Source organism: Mustela putorius, unplaced genomic scaffold (genome assembly GCF_011764305.1).
Source record: "Mustela putorius furo isolate JIRA1106 unplaced genomic scaffold, ASM1176430v1.1 tig00000827_pilon_pilon_pilon, whole genome shotgun sequence".
NCBI classification, from domain to species: domain Eukaryota; kingdom Metazoa; phylum Chordata; class Mammalia; order Carnivora; family Mustelidae; genus Mustela; species Mustela putorius.
This window is the reverse complement of record NW_025421489.1, coordinates 4,425,500-4,449,636: the sequence shown is the minus strand read 5'-3', so window position 1 is coordinate 4,449,636 and position 24,137 is coordinate 4,425,500. Positions and strand designations below refer to the sequence as shown.

Genomic DNA, 24,137 nt, shown 5'->3' with positions numbered 1-24,137 from the left:
TTCTTTTCAGGGAAGGGTCTGTGTTTTGGTATCCGACCAAGAAGGTGCTCAGTAGATCTAAATGTGAATCAGTGTCCATTAGTTGTAAAGAGACAAAAAAGTACTAGGGCAGAAGTGAGGAGAAAGTGAGAATGTGAGTCAGTATTCCCAGGCTTCTGTTTCCTTCATCTATTAGTCCTTTAACTCATTCCTCACAGGATTTAATCTCTTCTTTATGAGGTACAAAGTCCCTGGCGTGGCTTTTTTTTTTTTTTTTAAGATAATTCTTTTGGTGAGGAATGGGAGAGAAGAGAGGAATTTGGAGAAATGGAAAGTAGGAAAAAGGGGAAATGAGATCAGACAGTGTGAATTATAGGCACTGTAGTTAATGACTATCGATGCCCAGTAAATTGTGAATTTGAAAATTCTGCCATATAAACAGTCACCTTAGCTTAAGGTGATGACAGGAAATGTATCACCAGTATTTTTCCATGATTGTAAGAAAATAATGCAAAGCTACTTTAAAACTCTCAGTTTTATAGTAAGTTAGTAGATATTTGGTTACTGACATAAAAGTAACCTTTATAACAAATATTTTAATATCTGTATATGTTAACATTTATGAAACTAAAGAAATAAATCAAAACATCATTGACATACAATATTTCTTATATCATTAACATATACCAATTTTTGAGATATAATACGTTAAAATATACTTGATGTATTTTTTCTTGCTCCTATAATCTTTGTTGTATCTTAATCTTTTAGCCAGAGTAAATAATGTACTTTCAAAACAGATGCCATAGTCACCCAGTCATTCTTAGTAGTCACTGTAAAGAAACAGAAGCTTGGAATCTATAATAGGGAGTTATCTGGGTTCTACTAATAAAGGACAGAGACTGTTACTGTGTCATTAGACTAATCTTGAAACAATAGTGAGTGTTATAGTCAAATACTTCCTAATACATTTAATTTTTTTAGTTATATGAAGAAAAACATGTTAATCTTGTGTTTCAGTTTTATTATTTCTCAATATGATGAAATTTTGTATGAAAATTTTATAAGTGTGAAACATTACTTAACATTCACCTAACAGTAAGTCATTTGTATTTATTGTTTTAAAAAAGCATTTCCTAGAGGGGATAAATAACACGTCTCTTTGTTTGGTTAGTTTATTTACCAGGAAAGGTTTTTAAAAGGTATCACGGGTGTTTCGCCTTTATGTTTATTCAACAATTGGTAGTGCATTTTGAAACATGGTTGTTATTTCAGGATAACTTGGGACACCAAAAGATTAGTTGAGGTCATGAAAGGCCTACATGCTTAGAGACTGAGGGCAAGTAAAGGAAATGAATTTGTCAGTGGAAAGTTCTGTTGCACATGCTAACAATCTAAGAGTTCCCATGGGTCAAACAAATACTTCTCAGTGTGATACAGATACAGAAAATTTCATTATTTTATGAATTGGTAGGAAATACAATGTTTTAATTCATTTCATGTAATTTCCAAATGAATGTTTCATAATAAAACATTTGAAATGTCATTTAAGACTTATATTATTTCAGTTTAGTTACTGAACAAAAGCAGTGGGGAAACATCAAAAAATGATTTTGCAGGGTGTTTTTCATCCTTTGGATTTAAAAGCTGTTGAGCTTTATTTATATTAATGTCATTTTTATGTTGGTCTTGGTCTATTTTAACTTTTTGTTTTATAAGTGCCTAACTCACTTTGAGTTTTATCTATTTTATCATTGTAGCGTTTTTACAAGAAAGCAGCTGCCTTTGTGTTACGAGCAGTTGGTAAACATTCTCCTCAACTAGCTCAGGCGATAGTTGATTGTGGAGCACTGGATACGCTGGTGATATGCTTGGAAGATTTTGACCCTGGAGTCAAGGAGGCTGCAGCTTGGGCACTTGGATATATTGCAAGACATAATGCAGGTAATGGAGCATATCTGAAAACAGGATTATTAAAATTTAGATTTATTAGGTAAATCTGGTTTTGCTTAGTGAACTATGGATACAGTTTTAATGATGTTTCCATACATTATGGGAGATAAGTTTTGAATGATGGCCAAGTTATTTGGATCACAAATTTACAAAAACCTACACATTTCAGTCTTGGAAGAAGATATATGCAAATGACATATCTGATTAAGGGTTAATATCCAAAATCTATAAAGAACTTATCAAACTTTACACCCCAAAAACCAAATTATCCAGTTAATAAGTGGGCAGAAGACACGAATAGACATTTTTCCGAAGAAGACATCCAGATGGCTAACAGACACGTGAAAGGATGCTCACCATCACTCATCATCAGGAAAATACCAATCAAAACCACGATGAGATACCACCCCACACCTGTCAGAACGCTAAAATTAACAACACAGGAAACAACAGATGTTGATGAAGATGTGGAGAAAGGGGAACCCTCTTTCTCCAACAGTGTTGGTAGGAATGCACACTAGTTCAGTCACTCTGGAAAACAGTATGGAGTTTCCTAAAGAAGTTAAAAATAGAACTACCCTATGATCTAGCAATTGCACTACTAAGTATTTACCCATGGGATACAAAAATACTGATTTGAAGGGGCACACGTACCCTGGTGTTTATAGCAGCATGATTAACAATAGTCAAATTATGGAAAGAACCCAAATATCCATCAACTGGTGAATGGATAAAGAAGATTTGGTATATTGCTGGAGGGAGATGGGTGAACAAAGGGGGGTAATTGGGTAGTGGGCATTAAGGAGGGCACTTAATGTAATGAGCGCTAGGGGTTATATACAAGTGATGAACCACTAAATTCTACCCCTGAAACTAATAATATACTATATGTTAACTAACTTGAATTTAAATAAAATCTATAAATAAGTAAAATATAATGCAAATCTACTAATATATATACATATATATCTTATGTGTACATATATAATGGAATGTTACTTGGCCATCAAAAGAAATGAAGAATGAAATTTTGCCATTTGCTCTTAAAAAAAAAGGGGGGTGGCACTTGGGTGGCTCAGTGGGTTAAGCCTCTGCCTTCAGCTCAGGTCATGATCCCAGGTCCCTGGGATCGAGCCCCGCATCGCATCAGGCTCCTGCTCAGCAGGGAGCCTGCTTCCTCCTCTCTCTCTGCCTGCCTCTCTGCCCACTTGTAATCTCTGTCTGTCAAATAAATAAATAAAATCTTAAAAAAAAAAGAAATTTTGCCATTTGCAGTGATGTGGATGGAGCTAGAGAGTATTATGCTAAGCAAAATAAGTCAGTCAGAGAAAGACAAATACCATATGATTTCACTCATATGTGGAATTTAAGAAACAAAACATAAACATAGGGGAAGGGAAGAAAAAGAGAGAAGGAAGCAAACCATAAGCATCTCTAAACTATAGAGAACAACTGAGGGTTGCTGGAGGGGAGGTGGGTGGGTGATGGGCTAAATGGACAGTAGGTATTAAGGAAGGCACTTGTGATTAGCACTGGGTGTTACATGTAAGTGATGAATCACTAAATTCTACTCCTGAAACCAATATTACACTTTATGTTAACTAAAAATTCAAATAAAAATTTGAAAAGAAAAAAAAAACCTACCCATTTTAGTCCTTATCCTAGTTATTAGAAGAGAAATTTGAAGATAGAAAGAGACAAGTAGTGGGGAGTAAGGAGAGTGAGATATTGATGAATTCTCAAAGACGTTGGTAAATCGGTTTTCATGATACGGGTGTTCTAAACCAGGCAGGAGACTTAGCACATGAATGAATAACGAATAATGAATAATAATGAAGAGATATGGACATGATAACCTTATAGAATATATTTGTATTGAGCCCATATTGGGTAAAAGGGAGGAGAAAAAGGAGTACTTCCTCTTATAAACTGACAGCTCAATGAAGTCATCAAGAAGGACATGGACCTCTTGAGTGAAGTTCATGCTGACACACCTGATTGGTAAAGAATATAGAGGGAACAAAATTGCCCCCACCACTTTACAGAAGTTGCTAAATAATATGAACAAATAATACAACAAGAAAATACAATTTTAAAACAAACCTATGTAAAAATGATCAACTTCGCTAGTAATCAACTGCATATAAAACATCAGTGAAGATGTCTTTCCCCACTTATTATTTTTTAATAAAAATATCTTTATTTTTATTAAAAGTGAAAAAAGAGTAAAGCTGAAATATAGCCAAATGATTAAGAGCACTGTGGCATTAGACAGGATCTGAGTTTGAGTCCAAGTTATACCACTTAGTTTCTGTATAACCTTGGACCTGGCTTTTAAACTTCCTGAACATTAACTTCCTCATCTGCAAAAGATGGTACCTAAAAGTGGATGTTTCAGAAATCTGTTGTGAGTTCAATGAGACAATATATGCAGAGCACTTAGACCAGTACTTGGTATATGGTAAATATTCAATAAATATAAAATTTAGTATTAATACTGAAGGTTAGAGAAGACGTGATGTTTATGGCTATTGGTGGAGGCATTACAATTGTTCAAAGTTGTGGAAGGCAGTTTGGCATAACTAATCTAAGTCATGAAAGAGTTCGTGGTTACTCTAAAAAGCCTAGTTTGGGAATTCATTCTAGGGGAAGAATCCCACAGAATGAGAAACTTATATTCATGCAAATGTTATTATAGTATTATTTGTAATATCAAAAACCCTCAAATATTTGGCAGGACTTTAGCGGTTAAATTATGGTGGTTTTTACTTAATGGAATTTCACTTGGCAAATTAAAAAGATAATTATGAATCCTACATGGTAATACAGAAACATGATTGTAATGTAAAAAAAGAGATAAAATTATATATTGCAATATAATAATGTAAAATTCGTGTGAACATCAATTACAAAGAAATACATGTTTGTGTTACCAGGGTGATAGAATTAAGGATATATTTTCTTTGCTTTCCAGATTTTTCAATGTATGTGTGTATATGTAAGACAATAGCTACCACTTATGGAGTACTTACTGTGTGCCTGGCTCTGTGCAGTATGCTTCTGATATATTATCTCATTTTGGTTATAACTACCAGTAGCATATGAAAGAAAATGGTACAAAAATAAGTGGAGAAAGAAAACTATTGTCATGCTTAGAATGATTCTGAATTAGTATATTAAAATGATTTTCTTAATATCTGGATTTTGGTTTTCCAAATAGGATCACCTTAGGACTATTGTTTAATATACGTTTATAGAGGAAACTAAGGCAGTTTTTCCTTTTTGAGATTCATTTATTTGTTTGAGAGAGAGAGAATGGGGGAGGAAGGGGCAGAGAGAGAGAGAGAATCTCAAGCAGACTCCCCACTGAGCGTGGAGCCAACAGGGGGCTTGCTTCCACGACCCCAAGATTATGACCTGAGCCCAAATCAGGAGTTGGATGCTTAACCAACTGATCCACCCAGACGTCTCTAAGGCAGTGTTTTAAATCAGGAGCTGGTATCACAGGAAGCTGGTTATCATATTTAGTTTTGGGTTTTTGTTGTTGTTATTGTTCCTTTTGTTCAGAGGACTTTATTGCAAACAGATTATAACATGAGTATTTCAAAAGGTGCTGCAAAGGAACTTTGAGGGACTGCTGTACAGATATACTCAGGCAGGTGCCTATAGATAACCTTTCTATATCTCCCTTTTGTTGAGTCTGAGGCTAAATGATTATAGTTCATAAATAGGATCCGTGTTAAGGATTTCATTCCAATTTCTTGCTATAATCTGGCTCTCACATGGGATTCCCACTGTAATTTCAATATTTCACAGTAGTTAGGGATCTGGGACCCAGAAGCTCCCAGAAGAGATTACTGCATAGATTTCTCTGAAGGAAAGGGAATTGATGCCCAGTAGGCAATAAAAGAAATCATTGTTCACATCCTGAATCAGTGAGAATAAAGGGTTTACCTCTAAATAACCTGATTTCTTTTTCAATGATTTCCTAAAGATACAATATGTTAGATTAATGGGAGGACATTCATTCAGTATTAAAAGAATGTTTTATTAGGCAGTTCAAGAAATATAACCCTTAAATGGAAATGCAAAAGAAATAAAGTATACCTTTAAGGGCAATAGAAGGAAAAGGTTTTGTGTCTAGGAAACAAAAATAAAGTAAGTGTGCAGTTAGTAGAAGAGAAAAATCAATAGGCACCATCTGTCTTGTTTTTATTTGAACAACTCAATTTCTGAAAGTTACTTCTATGTGTAGATTTTAAAGCATTTTATATAATCAAAGGGAACTAGGGATTAACAACCCAAAATGGTGTGGGGTTTCTTTTCTTTTTAAACTCCATATAAATTGTGTCATTAAATTTCTATGGTTAAATCACCAGTCACTGAATATTCTTGATGTAGGTACCTCTTACTTTGAAGGTAAATAAGCTATTTCTTCATATTTTCTCTGGCTTTTTAAATAAAAGCTGAAGTGACTTCTCCTACTGGTTCTTCTTCCTTCTTGCTGGGTTCTCCCACTCCACAGCATTATTCTGTTAACATATTTACCTCATCAATGTCACCCTCTCTCATTGTTTCTGAGGATTATTCTTGCTTTTGGAGATACAAGGGATGAGGCACAGAGCCTGTGTGGACCGGAATTGTGAGGGGCGAGGAAGAAGGAATCATGGGTCTCTGCAGGTGCAGCGTTTCCATGTGGAGGAGCCCAAAGAGGCACTTCACCCTCTCCAGGCCCTGCTCCCCACTGGCAGCCTTTCTCTTGGTTCCACACTGTGTGGAGTACAGCAGCCTCTCCAATGACCTTGTAGCGGGGGTGTGGCCACAGTGAGAGTAGGACTTGGGACTAAGGTGAGAGCAATAGCCTGGCTGGAGGGATTAGGAAGGAGGAGCTGTACAAGGCTTTTGTAGGAATAATTTTCCACATTAGGGCTCAAAAATAAGTTTTAAGTGTAATTCTTGTGGGAGCTTTGGCTGGATATGTCATCTCTTAGAAACTTTTGCTGTCTCAGAGTAAACTTTGTTCTCAAGCCTGGCAAAGAGGAATGCAGTACATTTGGTTAGGTGTTCTAAAACATTTTAATCATTAATATAATTGTCATATTATATAGATGAGGGAGCTGAAGTAGAGAGGGGAAATATATATTCTGGCCAGGCAACGATTTATAGTGTAACTGCTTGGCAATTACTCAAAATCTTTCAGAGATTCTTCTTTTTATAGTGTGAGAAAGTAAAGTGTATGAGAGCCCATCATTCTTCATTTTAAGCTCCTTGTTGTATCTGAAAGTCTTGCCAGATACCTCTGTTTTTAATCCCTGATGGCTGGTTTCCACATGTGTGACTATCCTTTCTCCTATAGACTTGATTGATGTCCACAGGACTAAATCAAATGAGAGATTTCCATCCCAGCTCAATGGCAGTCAGGAGATGAGAGTGCCAAGATGAGCAGTGCTGACAGGAATTGGCTGGTTTGGACACTACAGAAACATTTAGTAGATTATATTCTGTTTGCTAAACAGATAATATAAAGAAAGAATCCAGATTGAGCTGGCCAGCCTGGTTCTTTTATGTCTTGTATAGAATGATGACATGATAAAAAGAAAAGAACATTTTAAAATTCAGAATTTTTGCGAATATTCTTCTCATGTCACCCATCTATAAATACCAATAGGCTAAATCATGTGGAACAGGCTTAAGAAGCAGCAATTAACTTTTGAAAAATCCACATATTCATGACAAATATCTGAGATAACAAGGGACCTTGTGTTGTGGGAATGAAGGGGTGAAGGGGACTACAGCCTGGTAATGAAAAATTATTTTAAAAGCCCTGCAGACAACTGTTTTTACTGATGCCTGTAGATAATAATGTTGATTTTTTTTTTTTACTGACTTTTTGTTTTTACAACTTCTTTCATCTTGGAGGGGTTGAGGAACACATAAGCATAGAAACAAATGAGGTATATGGGATTATATGTATTACATGTTATACCTCTTTTGATCCTAACATTGATTTTCACAAATAAATCTTATATAAAGGTGAAGTGAAAATAAATGGTTCATCTATGTTCTTTCAGCATGGAGACCAAGTGTGTGAAACAAAGTAACAGTGTAATTATAACTACTCATTTAACTAATCATTATTATACTACTCATTTAACTACATAACTACTCAGTGTAATTATAACTACTCATAGTTACCTCATTTGTTAGTCATTTTTAGGGTGTTTGTGCACTAGTAGAAGAAAAAATACGTTGTCAGTTCTTCTGTATTTTTATTTATTGTGATTTTTAAAGTTATAAATTCTTGGTTGATAAAATCTGAGGTTATTTTTGTGCATGTTCTTTTAGAATTCAGAATATAGAACAATACCATATAATCTTGTAATCTCAAATTCTCAAATCACTGAGACTATAAGTTTTATATATGAGGCCAGTGAACAATTTCTTTATTGCCATCATCATCATCATTATAATCATCAAAAAGTATCTGAGGCACTTATGTGTGTGTTACCGTGTCTTCAAAGTAAAATAATTTGACGAATATCTTATCTCTAGGATTTTACAGTCTAAGATAGAAAAATTGATAGAGAGGAGCATAAAAGTTATCTGCACAGCTGGGCACATCAGACAGAAATACTATGCTGTCTTAAGAGTACATATATAGTATACTGGGTGATTCTAAGTTGAACCAAGTGAAAAATGAATTACGAGTGAAGCTTTTTGTACCATCGCGGGAAGGGAAATCTTTATATTATTCTTAAGAACCTAGTTACTTCCAGGTAACCGCTGGACAGACTTTGGGCATAGAAATAAAAAGAAGTGACATTGATAGTGCAGTTATAGGAAAAAGGAAAGCCCTCTACCCACTAAAATACTTTGTCTACCTGATGCCACCTAATATTCTTCTAGCCTGAGGCTTCGTTTTTTGTCTGGTGCAAGTATCTGCACAAGAAATATCGTGAAATGGTGTGCTGAGTAGATCCAGAGAAGGGTGTTTTTATCCCACTAGTTCAGAAATAAATCAAGTTTAAACAGTGGATCATAACACATTTTGGGGGTTTGAATTTGGTTTATTTTTTCCAATCACTAGTGTATAAAACCTTCTAAAACACCTTTTAGATATTGGAGGGGGGAACTCTTTATTTACATTTGAATTTCTAGAAGTGCATTAGTCATAGCGTATTTGACTGAAATTCAAAAGTACTGGAATTAAGCATTTCACAAACATCCATGGACAAGAGAACTTCCTTCTTAAAAGCTTGGGACTTTGTTGGCATAAGAATCTTTGAGGGTGCCTTGGTGGTGCAGTCCATTGAGACTTCCCCTCTTGGTTTCTTGGTTTCTGCTCAGGTTGTGAGGGGTGATGAGGTCGAGCCCCATGTCACACTCTATGCTCAGCAGGGAGTCCGCTTGAGACTCCCTCTCTCTGCCCCTCCCTGCCACCTAAAAAAAAAAAAAAAAGGATTGTACTTTGAAGTAAGCCATGTTCATCATCTTATTATCTTATCATAAATCTTAAAATCCATTGTCAACAGGGAAAATAGTTATTGCTTAATTACCATGTTATCTGGCTGATTTTGCAGTTAACTTTTGGCCTACTTTGCTCTCATCTGTGACTGTAGATGAATGAACCAACTTGCTCTAAAAATGTAGTGTAAGTTAATTGCATCAAAGCATTTTGCTCAAGAAAGGACCTCTGACCTCGAAAAGGTATTAACTGAAGTTATTTAACTACCTGTGCAATAATTCTATTACTAGCCATTTATTTGTATCTCCTTTGATTTTAACATGTAGTCACATGTTACTGTCACATACTTGAATGGGGACGAGGGGATCTGAGGAACTAAGTTGTTATCTACTTCTAATATAAATTTAAAAATTGATAAACTAGTGCAATTACTGGAGATTTTTTAGGTATGATCAAAGCAACCTAAGTGTAAATCTACTTTCTTAGCTATAGACTTTTTGAAATCTAAATACGGATTGAGTATTTCCAGTGAAGATTTAGCAGCCAAACTGAGATGTACCATAAGTGCAAAACACACACTAGATTTCCAAGAATTGATATGAAAAAAAGAATGTGAAATATCTCATTAAATTTTTTGAATATTGATTGCATATTGAAATGATATTTTGAATATATTGTGTTAAATAATGTATTTATTAAAATTTATTTCTCCTATTTTTGCTTTTTAATTGTAGCTATTAGAATTAGCATGCCAGTGCTTTGTGTTTATTTATTTTTTATTTATTTTTTAAAGATTTTATTTATTTATTTGACAGAGAGAGAGAGATCACAAGTAGGCAGAGAGAGAGAGGCAGAGTGAGAGGAAGGGAAGCAGGCTCCCTGCCCAGCAGAGACCTGGATGCGGGGTTCGATCCCAGGACCCTGTGATCATGACCTGAGCTGAAGGCAGAGGCTTTAACCCACTGAGCCACCCAGGTGCCCACTTTGTGTTTATTTGTTAAAAGGCGATATAGTGGTAATGCTATGGTCTTAAAAAGTCATTCATAATATTCATGTTTATTAATCATTATAACTGAACTGTAGTATGCAGTAAGTTAGGAATTTGGAACTAAAAATACTATTTGGGGAGAAGTAAATGGTGATTCAACTTTGAGCAATCTCTTACTATATGTAAGGACTAACATGCACTTTATATGTAAAGTGACCAGACTGCCAGACTCACACATGATGAGACATGATGGTAGAGACATCTACTTATAAAATACAATTCTGCAGTCCATATTAGGTTGGTGTACATTAGTTTACCTACATGCAGTCACCTATATTCAATTGGCTTTGATTTAACAAAAAGAGCAGTTTCACATGGTTTAACCTAAAAATAGCAAGAACTTCAAAAAATGTCAACACTCTCCCTCTTAGAATTGTAGCTCTGAGCCGCTATCATAAGTAGATACAAACATGAATGTGTGTTTGTGTAACCAGTGGAGTTCTAGCTTACCCAGTGGTAGTCAGCCTCCAAGATGCCCCACAGAGTTCCTTGTGTCCTCATATTCACACCCTTGCATGGGCCCCTCCAACATCATACCAGGATTGGTCTATGTGGCCTGTAGAATATGGCAACAGTGATGGCAGGTTACTTCTGAGGATAGGTGACCAGATAAAAAAGACTGAGGTATCTGTCCCAGGGTTGTTCTCCCTTTGCTGTCTCTCATTACTTGTTCTGGGGAAAGCCAGCTGCTATGACACGAGGATAGTTAGACAACCTAGGGAAAGGCCCATGTGGTAAGGAGCTGAGGTTCCAACAACCAGTAAGAAACTGGAGCTCCCCAAGTTTGAAGCTGCTGAGTTGGGTCATTTGTTACACAGCAATAGATAACTAATACATAATCTTAATGCACAAAGAGGTTCACTACACTGTACTTCATAATGGCCCAAACCATAATCAAACAAAACAATTAAATGTTCTAAAGCAGGGGAATGGCTTAGTAAATTATGGCATATATTTACTCAGTGGGATATTATGCAATTATTAAAATGTTGAGCTGAATTCATCCTCAGGAATAAATGTGGGCAGTGGAAGCCTGCAGGAAGCTTCTAGGAACCACTCAGAGGGAGTCACACCAAGAATCTTGGACCAGGGGTCACTTTTATAAAAGAACCTGACAAACTTTCTAATCATCTGGTGTTTCATTTATCTCCCTTTTCTGTTTCCTCTTGTGGTGTTCCTGCAGAGAGTTCAGCAGAGCCCCAGCCACCCTTGACTGTCCAGTCCTCTCCTGCTGCCCTTGCCTGAGCAGCTCGAAGGCAGGGACTTAAAACTGGGCTGGAGCAAAGAAAGTGTGCCAGGGATGTCGCAATCATACAAGGCACCCTTTCCGCTTCAGTTTACTCTTTTTGAAGCAGCGTGCCAAACTGTAGGCAGAGTGAAGCTGCAGCTGTGGCTGCAGTATTATATGCTCATCTAGCAACTGGAAAACAAAATGAAAACATTTCTAGGTACAAAAAGCAAATTTTGTAAAAGATCTGATTCCCAGTAGTTAATCATCAGTCTCTTCGTGGGTGGAGTGCCACGGACCCTCTTCGTAGTTTTTGCCTCCTTCTATTCAGCTTAGTCTTAGCTGTGAAGTCATTATAAGTTGAAAACAAAAAAAAAAAGTGCCAAAATTTGGGTGTTTTAAAAATTGCTCTAGATCTTATGTTACCTATTAACTTCCAAGGCCATCCCCAAGTCTCTCATTTCCCACATTTCTCTTTCTCTTGTCTCCACTACTTCTCCTTAACCATATTTTGAAGCTGCTTTTTATACTTGAGCCCTGTAAGTGCGCCGTCCGTCCCAGCTGATTGTAATTTCTTACTAGGGCACCATTAACTCCAGATCAATGGCTTCCTTGACTCCCTTGACTTTTTAAAGGAGCCAGAATTATTTAACCTTCAAAGCATACATATGGATGTTAACCCTTCATCTCTCAAACTCTGAACCCACATGTACAAGTTAGACCGATAGCTCTGAGGACTGGAGGGATGTAGTGTGGAAGTAACGAGAGCAGGAAAAATGACATCTGTGGAGTGGGGGAAATAAATAAAAATAATATAGTAGACTTTTTCATTATACTATGCAAATTCTCTTCCCACCCTGCAACTGGAGAGGTCTGTCTCTCAGCTCAGAATTATAGAAGACTTGTTGGGGCGCCTGGGTGGCTCAGTGGGTTAAGCCTCTGCCTTCGGCTCAGGTCATGATCTCAGGGTCCTGGGATCGAGCCCCGCATCAGGCTCTCTGCTTGGCGGGGAGCCTGCTTCTCTCTCTCTGCCTGCCTCTCTGCCTACTTGTGATCTCTCTCTCTCTGTGTCAAATAAATAAAATCTTTAAAAAAAATTATAGAGGACTTGTTACCTACAGAGGGATGTTGCCTCAGGTGTGTTGGTGAAGAATAAAGCCAGCCTCTGTGATGGCCTCCCAACCTCCAATGATGCCCACCTCCTCCTAGTCACATCCTCGTGTAGCCTCCTCCTACATTTTCTCAGTGAGATATAGCAGAAGGGATGGTATGTGACTTCTGAGGTTAGATTATGAAAGCCTGCAGGCTTTGTCTTGGGTTCTGTCTTTTGGATGCCTGTCCCTCACTTTGGGGGAGGCCTCATCATAAGGAACCTATGGGGGAGGGCTCCAGAAATGGGGAGGATCTGATGAAGGCTTCTTCCAACATTCCTGTCAGTGTGCTTAGAAGCAGATCCTCTAGACCCAATGGAGACCTGGATAACTGCCCTAATGGACATTCCATTTCAACTGCAGCCTAGTGCAAGGCCCCAGCCTAAACCACCCAGCTGAGCTGCTCCCAGATTCCTGACCTACAGAAACCCAACATAGTAAATGTTTCCTGTTTGAAGCAGCTAAGTTGGTGTGATTTGTTATACAGCAATAGATAACTAAGCAGTAGGTTTACTGTGTTAGACTAAAAACAGGACGGATTCCTTCCACTTTGAAAGTGACATTCCCAAACTCATACTGGAGTACAGTCAGTATAGTAACTAGGTTTAGCAATTGCAACACCATATTTGATGTTTACTATAATTTTACCAAATCATGAAAAGTCTGATTGAATGGAGTAACTTTTATAACATAAGATTAACATCTTTAGTGTGTAGCCAAGTTTTAAAGGTATCTTTTACCTGCTTTACTCAAAAAGGTTTTGAAGTGATGATATATTTTACAACCAGATGCAAAAACCTCCTATCTTTAAATGGCTAAAACAGAGAAGTGATGATTCATGATGTTCTTTTAGTTTTTAGTATAACTTGTCATAGGGCTTGGAGACTGATTAAAAATGGTGTGTGAAAAAATAATTTAAAAAGCAATAAAGTTAAAAGAAATTAGAGTTCCTGAGGTGCTCGATTTACCTATTGATTTCTGTGTTAAATTCATAGTATTTTTTTCCTTTTTTATTTTTGAAGAGCCTCTTCATTTTGAGTCCTTTTTATGAATTCTCTGGATAGATCACTTAACTTTGCAAACTTTGTAAGTTTGCTCCTACATCTCCATTATGAGCAGAAGAATTAGCTAAGTATCATAATATATATTTAGATTCTTTTTTTGCAGGCCAGTACTTTTAGGTTTTCATCAGTTTCTTGAAATTTGCGGCTGAAATTTTTATATTTTATTTTCCTTTAATTTATTTATTTTTAGATTTTATTTATTTATTTGACAGATAGATCACAACTAGGCAGAGAGGCAGACAGAGAGAGAGGTGGAAGCAGGATCCCTGCTGAGCAGAGAGCCAGATGCGGGGCTCGATCCCAGGACCCTGAGATCATGACCTGAGCTGAAGGCAGAGGCTTAACCCACTGAGCCAACCAGGTGCCCCTATATTTTATTTTAATTTATTTTATTTACAGTGGTTCTTTTATGACTCCAAAACATGACTTCAAGAATCAAAGGTAGATTCCACATCCAGAGCCTCCCACAGGTCATTTTACAAGGTATAAATTTTAAGCCCAGGGTTGTGAAGTGCTGGTTGGAAGCTGTAGCTGGCCCACGGATGGATGTGGGATGTGTTTTATTTGGCCTGCACTGTATTGTCTCATGGTGTTCCAAAAAAAAAAAAAAAAAAGTTGCCGACATTTAAAAAACCAGGTGGTTTCACATTAAAAATCAGATTTCTGGCTTCTCAAAACATGATAAAATCTGACAGCAGCCGGCCTATGTTCCTACATGGCAACACCAGGCTCAAGCTAAGTCGTTGCTGCTGCTTTTAGTTGGTGCATGTACTTCTCCAGTTTTCTACTGCCCCTCTCCTCATTGTTTTTCTTACACTCTCTGACTTCACTTATTTGAATTACTTGCCTGGGCCCCGTGGAGATTTGAGTTTACCATTCCAGCTTGAAACAAACAACCCGCCACAGCAATTAAGAGGAGGGGTGCAAGCCGCTGTGAGCACTATAAAAGCAAAATCCCTGTTCCCTGACTTCCCTGTTTTACCTGTTACAGCCATGCCTATTATACACTGATGGACATTTCTGTCCTCTTCCAGTCAACATAAAGTCATTTCTAGTATTCCATTCAACCAATTCTAGATAGTACTAATTTTATGAGTGTGTTGTTTTTAGAAGTCCTCCCTTTATGCCATGTCTTTTTGTTTTAAAATTAAAGTGTCTCGAGCATTTTTAATTTTTCTGTATTAAAGGTTTTGATCCATTGAAGTTGTAATCCTTCACACCTCTTCGTGAGAGAGTACTACAAGTTCAGCCTTTATTTTGTTAGGAAAAAAAACAAAAACACAAACCCAGGTCCCAAGAACAGCACAGAATAAAATTCTTAAGAAAAGGCAACTGTGTGAGAAGCAATGAGTTCTCACCCAAATTTTCATATTAAGAATATTCAAAGAGCTTTATGCACATAATGCTCGTAGAAAGGATCATGGAAAACCTGAGAGAGGCAGAGAGAAGTGACAGGTGACCACTCTTGTCACAGTCCCATGGAGGACGCGGTTTTCCTTCCTTCACTCAACAGTGAGTATTCATGAGGCCCAACAGGACCAGCTATTCCCTTACTGAAAACAGCTGACCAGCAAGTCTGAGAACTGTATAGTTAGTTGTCTACATGTCTGCCGTAAATGACCTTCATTATTATTTATGAAAAAGAAAGTGCTATTGGATAGTTGTAGTCCCTCTGACAATTTGCAGTCTAAAAAATGATTACAAATGAATAATGCTTCACATTTTTAAAATATAATATTTTAACTTAAATGTAATAAGGGCATACATTAAGGCAAGAGGGCAAGTGTGAAAAAGTAAATGGATAATATTTCTATTATATATTAATAATTTTCAAAAGATTTTAAATTTTCAGAATGCTTAAAGGAGACATACATTCCCATCATTTTTTTTGGAAGATTTTATTTATTTATTTGACAGAGATCACAAGTAGGCAGAGAGGCAGGTAGGGAGAGAGGGGGAAGCAGGCTCCCTGCTTAGGCAGGGAGCCTGATGTGGGGCTCGATCCCATGACCCTGGGATCATGATCTGAGCTGAAGGCAGAGGCCTTAACCCACTGAGCCACCCAGGTGCCCCCTCATCATTTTTTAAAATAAGAAAATTCCCTCCATCATAAAAAATAAGCTAAAATGTTTATATTTATTTTTCCTTTATAATATAATACTAGTATAGTTAGCACAGCAGTAGCTGTATGTATGGACAAAAGACATGCTCACATTTCTTTTTAAAAAATTTGTAATCGCGTCAAAGAAAACTTGCCAAATTGAGAAGAAAAGTACATCAGCAATAGTACCATCAATCCACTATAAATTCTTAGCATGTTGTTATAATATATAACCTTCTTTCTCTGCATTTTTCTTTGTATAACTACTAATCTTGTTATCTAACAGTAATGATTATGTCAAATGTTATTGCATAAGAGATTTGTTTTCTAAAAACTAATTTTTGAAGATTTATTTAAAATTTAAAATGAAGCTATTTTCAGGCACTAAGATAAATTTCTTGACTCACTGCTTTTCTTTGGTCAAAACCTGTAATGAGCATCTCAATCTGTATCAGTCTTGGATTTCATAAGTATCAAAATTAATTGAACAACCAAAACTCATTTTCAAATTACAGTTAGAAATGAACTCCATGAGATTTCTGTTACGGGAAATCATTTTTAAATGTACCCGAATTTGCATGTGCTTTGGTTACCGTTACATTTTCCCAAATAGAGAAGTGTAGGACACGGAAAAGGGAGAAGCAGGTAATACGGGAAACACTGCCCTGCGTATGCTTTTCCCTTGCACTCCACAGCCTTGACTCCTCGCTTTTCCTTGGTGTACCTTCACCCCAAGCCAGCTCTGCTACAACAAAATAATTTTACTCTATTCTGCTTCCCCAAGATCTGGCCAGGTTTCTAGGACATAGTAAGCACTTTTGAACACCCAGTGACCAAAGGAAGAGAGGAAAATATGTAAATAGACCGAACATGAGAGAGGACAGGATTATACCAGGATATTTTTGACTGTAAGTTACAGAATATCAGATACTAATAGCTTAAAAATAAGGACATTTTAAATTTTACATGACACATAAGCTCAGAGTCAGGGCAGTTCCAAGGTTGGTTATGCAGCTGAACAGTGTCATGGAGGACCCAGATGTTTTTCATTTTTGTACTCAGCCATCCTCAGAATATTGGTGATTTCTTCCATTATCATTGCAAGATGGATGTAGGAGTTCCAGATGTCATTCATACACTTGACCATGTCAGCAAAGAGTCAGAGTTTCTTCCTGTATCTATGGACGACAAAGAAAAAACCCTATCAACAGATGCTTCTAGTTGACTTCTACTCATGCCTTGGCTGACAAAGGCTACTGGGTAGATACCAACAGTGACTGGCACAGAAATGCCAGAGGAAGCAACCATAGGGAAGGGGAGAAAGATATGCCATAGGAAAAAGAGGAGCAACAGAGGCAGGAGGAAATAGTCTGTAGTAAGTGTAATGTAGTATGGTGTGCATTCTGTACACCTCCTGTATCCTTACCTGTACATACACTGCTTTATACCTTGGATGTGTATCAAGGTAATAGAATGCCATCATTTATAAAGAACACTGTGTTTCTTTTTTTTTTTTAAGATTTAATTTATTTATTTGACACACAGACAGAGATCACAAGTAGGCAGAGAGGCAGGCAGAGAGGCAGGCAGAGAGAGAGGGGGAAGCAGGCTCCCTGCTGAGCAGAGAGCCCGATGGGGGGCTCGATCCCAGGACCCTGAGATCAAGACCTGAGCTGAAGGCAGAGGCTTAAGCCACTGAGCCACCCAAGCACCCCAAGCAGTGTGTTTCTGATCCTAGTTTTTAATAGGACCATATAAATCTGGAGATGTGATGTATATGAAATCTTAAGTACAGAATTGGTAAGTCCAACCCATGTTCTTGGAAGCTTCATTACCTTCACAGTAAGTCTTTCTCCAGCCATCCCTAGCCTTCCCCTCATTTACCATCACTTCTCTGGAGAGAATAGAAAACAGCTGAGGCTGGGATACGGTAACAAGTCAGAAGAACAGAGTTTGCTTTCTTATTGACATTATAGAGTTCAGGAAAAGGAGGATACAGCATTCTAACAGTTATTCAAGGAAAGGATAAAATGCATGGGAATTACAAAGATAATAGATTTTTTTAAAAAAAGAACCTAAGTTTTTATTAACAGTAATTTTATTTTTTAAAAATATTTTGACAGAGAGAGCACAAGCAAGGGGAGCGACAGAGGGAGAAGTAGGTTCCCTGTTGAGCAGGGAGCCTGATATGGGGCTCAATCCCAGGACTCTGGGATCATGACCTGAGCCACCCAGGCCCTCCTATTAATAGTACTTACGGGTGCCTGGGTGGCTCAGTGGGTTAAAGCCTTTGCCTTCGGCTCAGGTCATGATCTCAGGGTCCTGGGATGGAGCCCCACATCCAGCCCTGTATGTGATATCTGCTCAGCAGGGAGCCTGCTTCCTCCTCTCTCTGCCAGCTTCTCTGCCTATTTGTGATCTCTGTCAAACAAATAAATAAAATCTCTAAAAAAAAAAAGTTCTTTTAAACAGTTGTAGTTTACTGTACTGTACTCTTACCTCTTAGAAAATATAAATGAAAATGAGTAAACATATATAGATGAACTAATCTTTATACTCTCTCAAAATAAATGCAGCTCATCAGAGATCTCACTCAGTTTCAATAGGATTATATCCCGGTAAATCCATTGTAAACTGACAATATCTCAAGTTGAAAATGCATTTGCTACACCTACCTACTGACAGTGTAGCTTAGCCTAGCCTACCTGAAACGTGCTCAAAACACTTCCATTAGCCTGCAGTTGGGCAAAGTCATCTAACATAGAGCCCAGTTTATAGTAAAGTGCTGAATATGTCAAGTAATTTATTGAATACTGCACCGAAAGTGAAAAACAGAATGGCTGTGTGGGTGCAGCATAATTGTAAGTGTATTGGTTGTTTAGCCTCGTGATCATGTGGTTGGCGGAGCTAAGGCTCGGGGCCGCTGCCCAGCATCATCAGAGAATATTGTGTGGTGTATGTATCACTAGCCTGGGAAAAGATCCAAGTTTCTGCTGAATGTATATTGCTTTTGCACCATCATAAAGTTGAAAAATATTAAGCCAAACCATCCTATGTCTGGACTGTCTGTGTTTATGTTCTAGGTCCCCTTAAATATGTACACATAAAGTTGATATTATCATACAACACATGTATAATTTGGACTGAGCTGAATTAAGTTACTATTATATTATCTTACTAATTAACATAAAATATGAAAATTGTATCTATAAATTACATAAAATACCGCACTTTATGCTTTCTTTCCATTTCCCTTGGGTGGGGGTGGTAGGAGAGATACAGTAATCACCTGTTTCACCTGCTGTCTTATTGATCTTAAGGCAATTGCAGCAGAATCCAAGAGAAGCTTCTGAGGAATCTGTTATATTGAGAGGTTGAGATTCCAGTCTGTTGCTGTTGTCTTTTTTTTTTCCAAACCATCGTCCTTTTATCTGCCTCTTGTTCTTCAGATACATATTAACTTCCCAATGTATTTCATATTTCACATTAGATTTTTTAAATTGAAATACAGTTGCTAATCATTGTAGCGTTAATTTGTAGAAGTGTGTCACCTGCACTAGAGTTGAATGAGTCTGGCGCCTAATAACCTTTCATTGATACATGTTTAATAAAAGGATGAGTGAACCATTCACATGATACTAGAACTTCTAAGATAATTATAATAATTAAAGGAAAACAAATATCAGACTCTATAACCTGTATTTTCTGACATTATTCCCTCTTAGAAAATGTGATATCACTAATCTTTTGAAAAATTGAACACTGTATTTTTTTATTTTTATTTTTTTAAAGATTTTATTTATTTATTTGACAGACAGAGATCACAAGTAGGCAGAGAAGCAGGCAGAGGGATAGGAGGAAGCAGGCTCCCTGCTGAGCAGAGAGCCTGATGCGGGGCTTGATCCCAGGACCCTGAGATCATGACCTGAGCCAAAGGCAGAGGCTTTAACCCACTGAGCCACCCAGGTGCCCCTATTTTTTTTTTTTAATTGAAGACTTTAAGTGATATGCTAAATAGATAGCTTGGCTATGAAGACATAAATTGCCAAGGCACTACAAATCTGGGAAAATGAGAACATAATTTGAAAGGAAGAGATTCTAGAAATGGGTATATGTGATTTAGTAAGAGGCCATGAATACAACGAGGGGAGAATCTGTAACTAGGTATGGTGTTTTATGCTTCTCAAAAGACATTTTTTTGCGTATATATTTTATGGGTCTGCCCGCTTGTTTCCAATTCTCTGTAATTTAAAATGTGTTATTTTTATAGCTGTTTGTCTTGGACATGTGAACAAATAAACATGTATATTCAAAAGATTTTATTTCTGACATGGAATGGTTAAGATAAATTTATTCCTTTATCTTTACATTAACATTTGCATACAAAATATGTTGTTCAGTTGTAGATCTCATTTTATATGTACAGTGAAAATTCACCTTTTAATCCTGAGTAAGTTAAAAAAATCTTTTAAAAGTACTATAAGATGAAAAGAATTTAAAAATTGACATTATTGGCACAAGATTCATGTTAATGTTTACTCATGTAAATAGCACAAAATACTGCCTAATTAGTGTGGTTGGTAAATTTTTGGTACTTTAATTTTCTCTGTTATTGTAAACCATGCATAAAATGCTTGCCTATTGAGAAGTGCAGAATTGTCAGAGCTTAAACAGCTGACATCTGCTTACTCTCTTAAAAAAAAAAAAAAAAAGAATAACAAGCCATTTCAGCCTAATCTACCTCAAATGTGTTCATGTAAATGGAGGTCCGTCTATTGACCTGTATTCTTTTCAGCTCAGGATTGGTCCACATGGTTTATGAAACCAGGAAGGCTGATTTGAAATGCAGATGTCGAGACAGTGAAGTACACCCTCCCCTTTTTTCTTTGCTGTATCTGTCAGGGTGAAAAATGGCTTGCACAAGGGTCAGTCACCCATACTCACTTAATTACTTTTCTTGGACCCACAGAACTGTCACAAGCTGTGGTGGATGCGGGAGCTGTTCCTCTTTTAGTACTCTGTATCCAGGAGCCAGAAATTGCTTTGAAAAGGATTGCTGCTTCAGCCCTCAGTGATATTTCAAAGCATTCTCCGGAGTTAGCGCAGACGGTAGTGGACGCAGGAGCTATTGCTCACTTAGCCCAGATGATCCTGAACCCTGATTCTAAATTAAAGGTACTTAAAAATAAAGTTAAAAAACAAACAAATCAGGCTTCTGATTACCTCAGAAAATAGAAATGTGTGTAGATTAATATTATGCATTTAAAAATAATTAGAAAATTTATCATTGAAAGCAGATATGGGTATGTTATGTATTTGATCTTTTAATATGTAAGCCTTATGCTGTAAAATTCAGACAGTGAACCTATCTGGTTAAAATATGTGCAATGCTGAAAACTAGAAGTAACACTGGTATTAACATTAATCATGAAAATAAGGAATTATGTAATGACTGAATCTCAGGGTTGGAAGACCTAAAGGTCTTCTAGTCTGCCACTGTTATATTTTAAGATTCCATGAAAATTGCCGTATTTATCTTAGCCTTTTTTTAATAGCTCCCTAAAATTTTTTGATTCTCAGCTAATAGTTAATTGTACTTTCCCATTCTAGTAGTTACATTGTATAAGATTCTAAAATTGTTAACATTAACTAAATAATGGTAAGTTCTTTGAAATGTTATCAGCATGATGCCAAAAATAAGATGCTACTTCTGCTTGATCCTTTTTGTACTATATGTATCATTAAGTAAGTATTCATTAAGAAATACTATCATCCAAAGGTCATATTCTTTGATGATCTGCATAGATAAGAGATTTAAAGAGTTCACAAAAGAATGAAGGCATTTAATTTGGGAATTAGGGAATTTAAGTTCTAGTATCATTTTTAAGTGTCTCGGTATAAGACTAGGAATTGACAGTCTCAAGACTCCTAAAGTTCTGTCAGAAAAGTAATTGTTTTTTTCCTTCTTATAAAGGGATTTGAGTGTGTATAAAGCTGTTTGAATCAGAACTCTGCAGCAAGCTCTATATCATGTATTTTTATTTTGGTTTTTGCTTAACAGCGTCAGGTCCTTTCAGCTCTTAGTCAGATTGCAAAGCATTCTGTGGATCTGGCAGAAATGGTTGTGGAAGCGGAGATTTTCCCAGTTGTACTTACCTGCCTGAAGGACAAAGATGAATACGTGAAGAAAAATGCTTCTACTTTAATTAGAGAGATTGCAAAACATACACCTGAGGTAAGTAAAAAAAAAAAAAAATTAAGTTTTTAGAAATACAGTAATATTTAGCTAGTTTTAGTTTTTAAGCAAAACATCAACTTGTTTGCAGGGCTCAAGTGCTGTGCCACAGAATCTGGTTAGCTCAGGGCTTCTCATCCTCAGCACTGTGGACGTTTTAGACTAGGTAACTGTTTGTCGTGGGGGGGCTGTCCTCTACAGGACAGGGTGGATGGTCAGCAGCATCCCTGGCCTCTGCCCACTGGACTCCAGTAGCACCCCTGACCCCATCCTGATAAACATGTCTCCATATATGGGCCAGATGTTTCCCAGGGGACAAAAGGGCCCCTAGTTGTGAACCACTGGGTTATATCAATAGAATTTCAGCCTAAAATCTCAGTTTCTAATAATTTCCTGCTTTCGATTCCTAGACAGTGGGTGGCATGGACTTCTGTCATCCTTGTCGTTCTGGGTCAGCTGGGAGTAGTGAGAGACAGCATGCCTCCAGGTCTGAAGAGACCACCAGGCTCACAGCCTAGTATAACCCCTCTGCTAAGTGCTTGAGCTCTCAGATGCTCAAGGAGAAGAAATGAAGCAAATCTGGGTGGATTCTGAAGTCGCATCTTTTTCTGTGTATATTTTGACTAATCAATTTCATTTCACAAAATTCCTTCTTGATGTCACCTAGCGTCTTCATTTGGTTGAGATTTTTCAAGATTGAAGTGCAATCAGCTAGTAGTCATTGCTAGCAAAGGGGAGATAATTAGGCTAGAATGGTTCAAGTCTGACACTGTCTTTTAGCACTCAGTGATTAATGTGCTTCATACTCACACACTGTGATTGGGGGCTTCAGTGTTAACTGGTTATGAACTCGCCCTAGACTTGATGTCTAAGTGAGGAATTTTGACATCTATTGCAATAAGGATAAAAGTCGTGCTATTGATGCATGAAAAACTGAACCCCAGAGTGGCTCCTCGCAATGAGTATGTCTGCACATTTGAAGTAGCAGGATTATTCTACTTATCTATTCCTTAATGAATACAACAGTCTCACTAAATGATATTTCAGATTTCACCAGATGGTTTTTTAGGTCCTAAATTAAAAAAAAAAAATGGGCAAGGTTCAAGTGAGATTTAAAGGTAATCTCGTGCTTCATCGTCACAATGCTCTGATTCTCCTCCCCTCCTAGCTTTCGCAGTTGATCGTTAATGCCGGGGGAGTGGCTGCCGTGATTGATTGTATTGGGTCCTGCAAAGGGAACATAAGACTGCCTGGCATCATGATGCTTGGTTATGTAGCAGCTCATTCTGAGAACCTGGCAATGGCGGTGATCATTTCCAAGGTCTGTGCTTGTTTCATTTCCTCTGATTATTGCAGTGAGATGTACTAAGACAGAACCACACACGAATGCCCTTCCACAGAGTGTAAGATTGAACTGACCAGAGTGAAAGAATTATCTCAAGAAATTTTCAGCTTTTTTTTTTCAAGGTTGTTAATAAGTTTCCCAAAGCAATGCTTGAAGTAAGGTTTACTTTGCAGAAGTTTAACGTTTTAGCCAGTGTTTAATATTGACAAACTATCAACACTTCTGAGGTTTAGTATTATCTGTACTTAAATATTACGTATCTATCTCAAAGGATTGACTACATATTTATAGACATATAAAGCACACTTTGATTCAAAACAACTGTTATAGAGGCACCTGGGTGGTGCAATTGGTTGAGTGTCTGACTCTTGGTTTCAGCTCAGGTCATGATCTTGGGGTCCTGGGATTGAGCCCCACATCAGGCTCTATGCTCAGTGGGTAGTCAGTCTGCTGGGTGACGCTCTCCCTCGCCCTCTGCCCCTCCTCTGCCCCTGCTTGTGCATGCGTTCTCTCTAAAATAAATAAATAGATCTTTAAAAAAAATACAACTGTTATAAATGACATGCCT

At 37.3% G+C, this 24,137-nt stretch overlaps 1 protein-coding gene across 2 annotated transcripts in view; it reads left to right on the top strand.

Annotated features, from left to right (window-relative positions):
• The window catches only part of SPAG6 (sperm associated antigen 6), a 63,214-nt gene that overhangs the window by 18,720 nt on the left and 20,357 nt on the right, over window positions 1–24,137 (top strand). For both annotated transcript variants that reach the window (XM_004757604.3, XM_004757602.3), the window contains exons 4-7: window positions 1,740–1,923; window positions 20,959–21,164; window positions 22,051–22,224; window positions 23,393–23,545. In XM_004757604.3, the coding sequence (XP_004757661.1) occupies window positions 1,740–1,923; window positions 20,959–21,164; window positions 22,051–22,224; window positions 23,393–23,545 (717 nt within the window). The remainder of the gene's footprint in view (window positions 1–1,739; window positions 1,924–20,958; window positions 21,165–22,050; window positions 22,225–23,392; window positions 23,546–24,137) is intronic.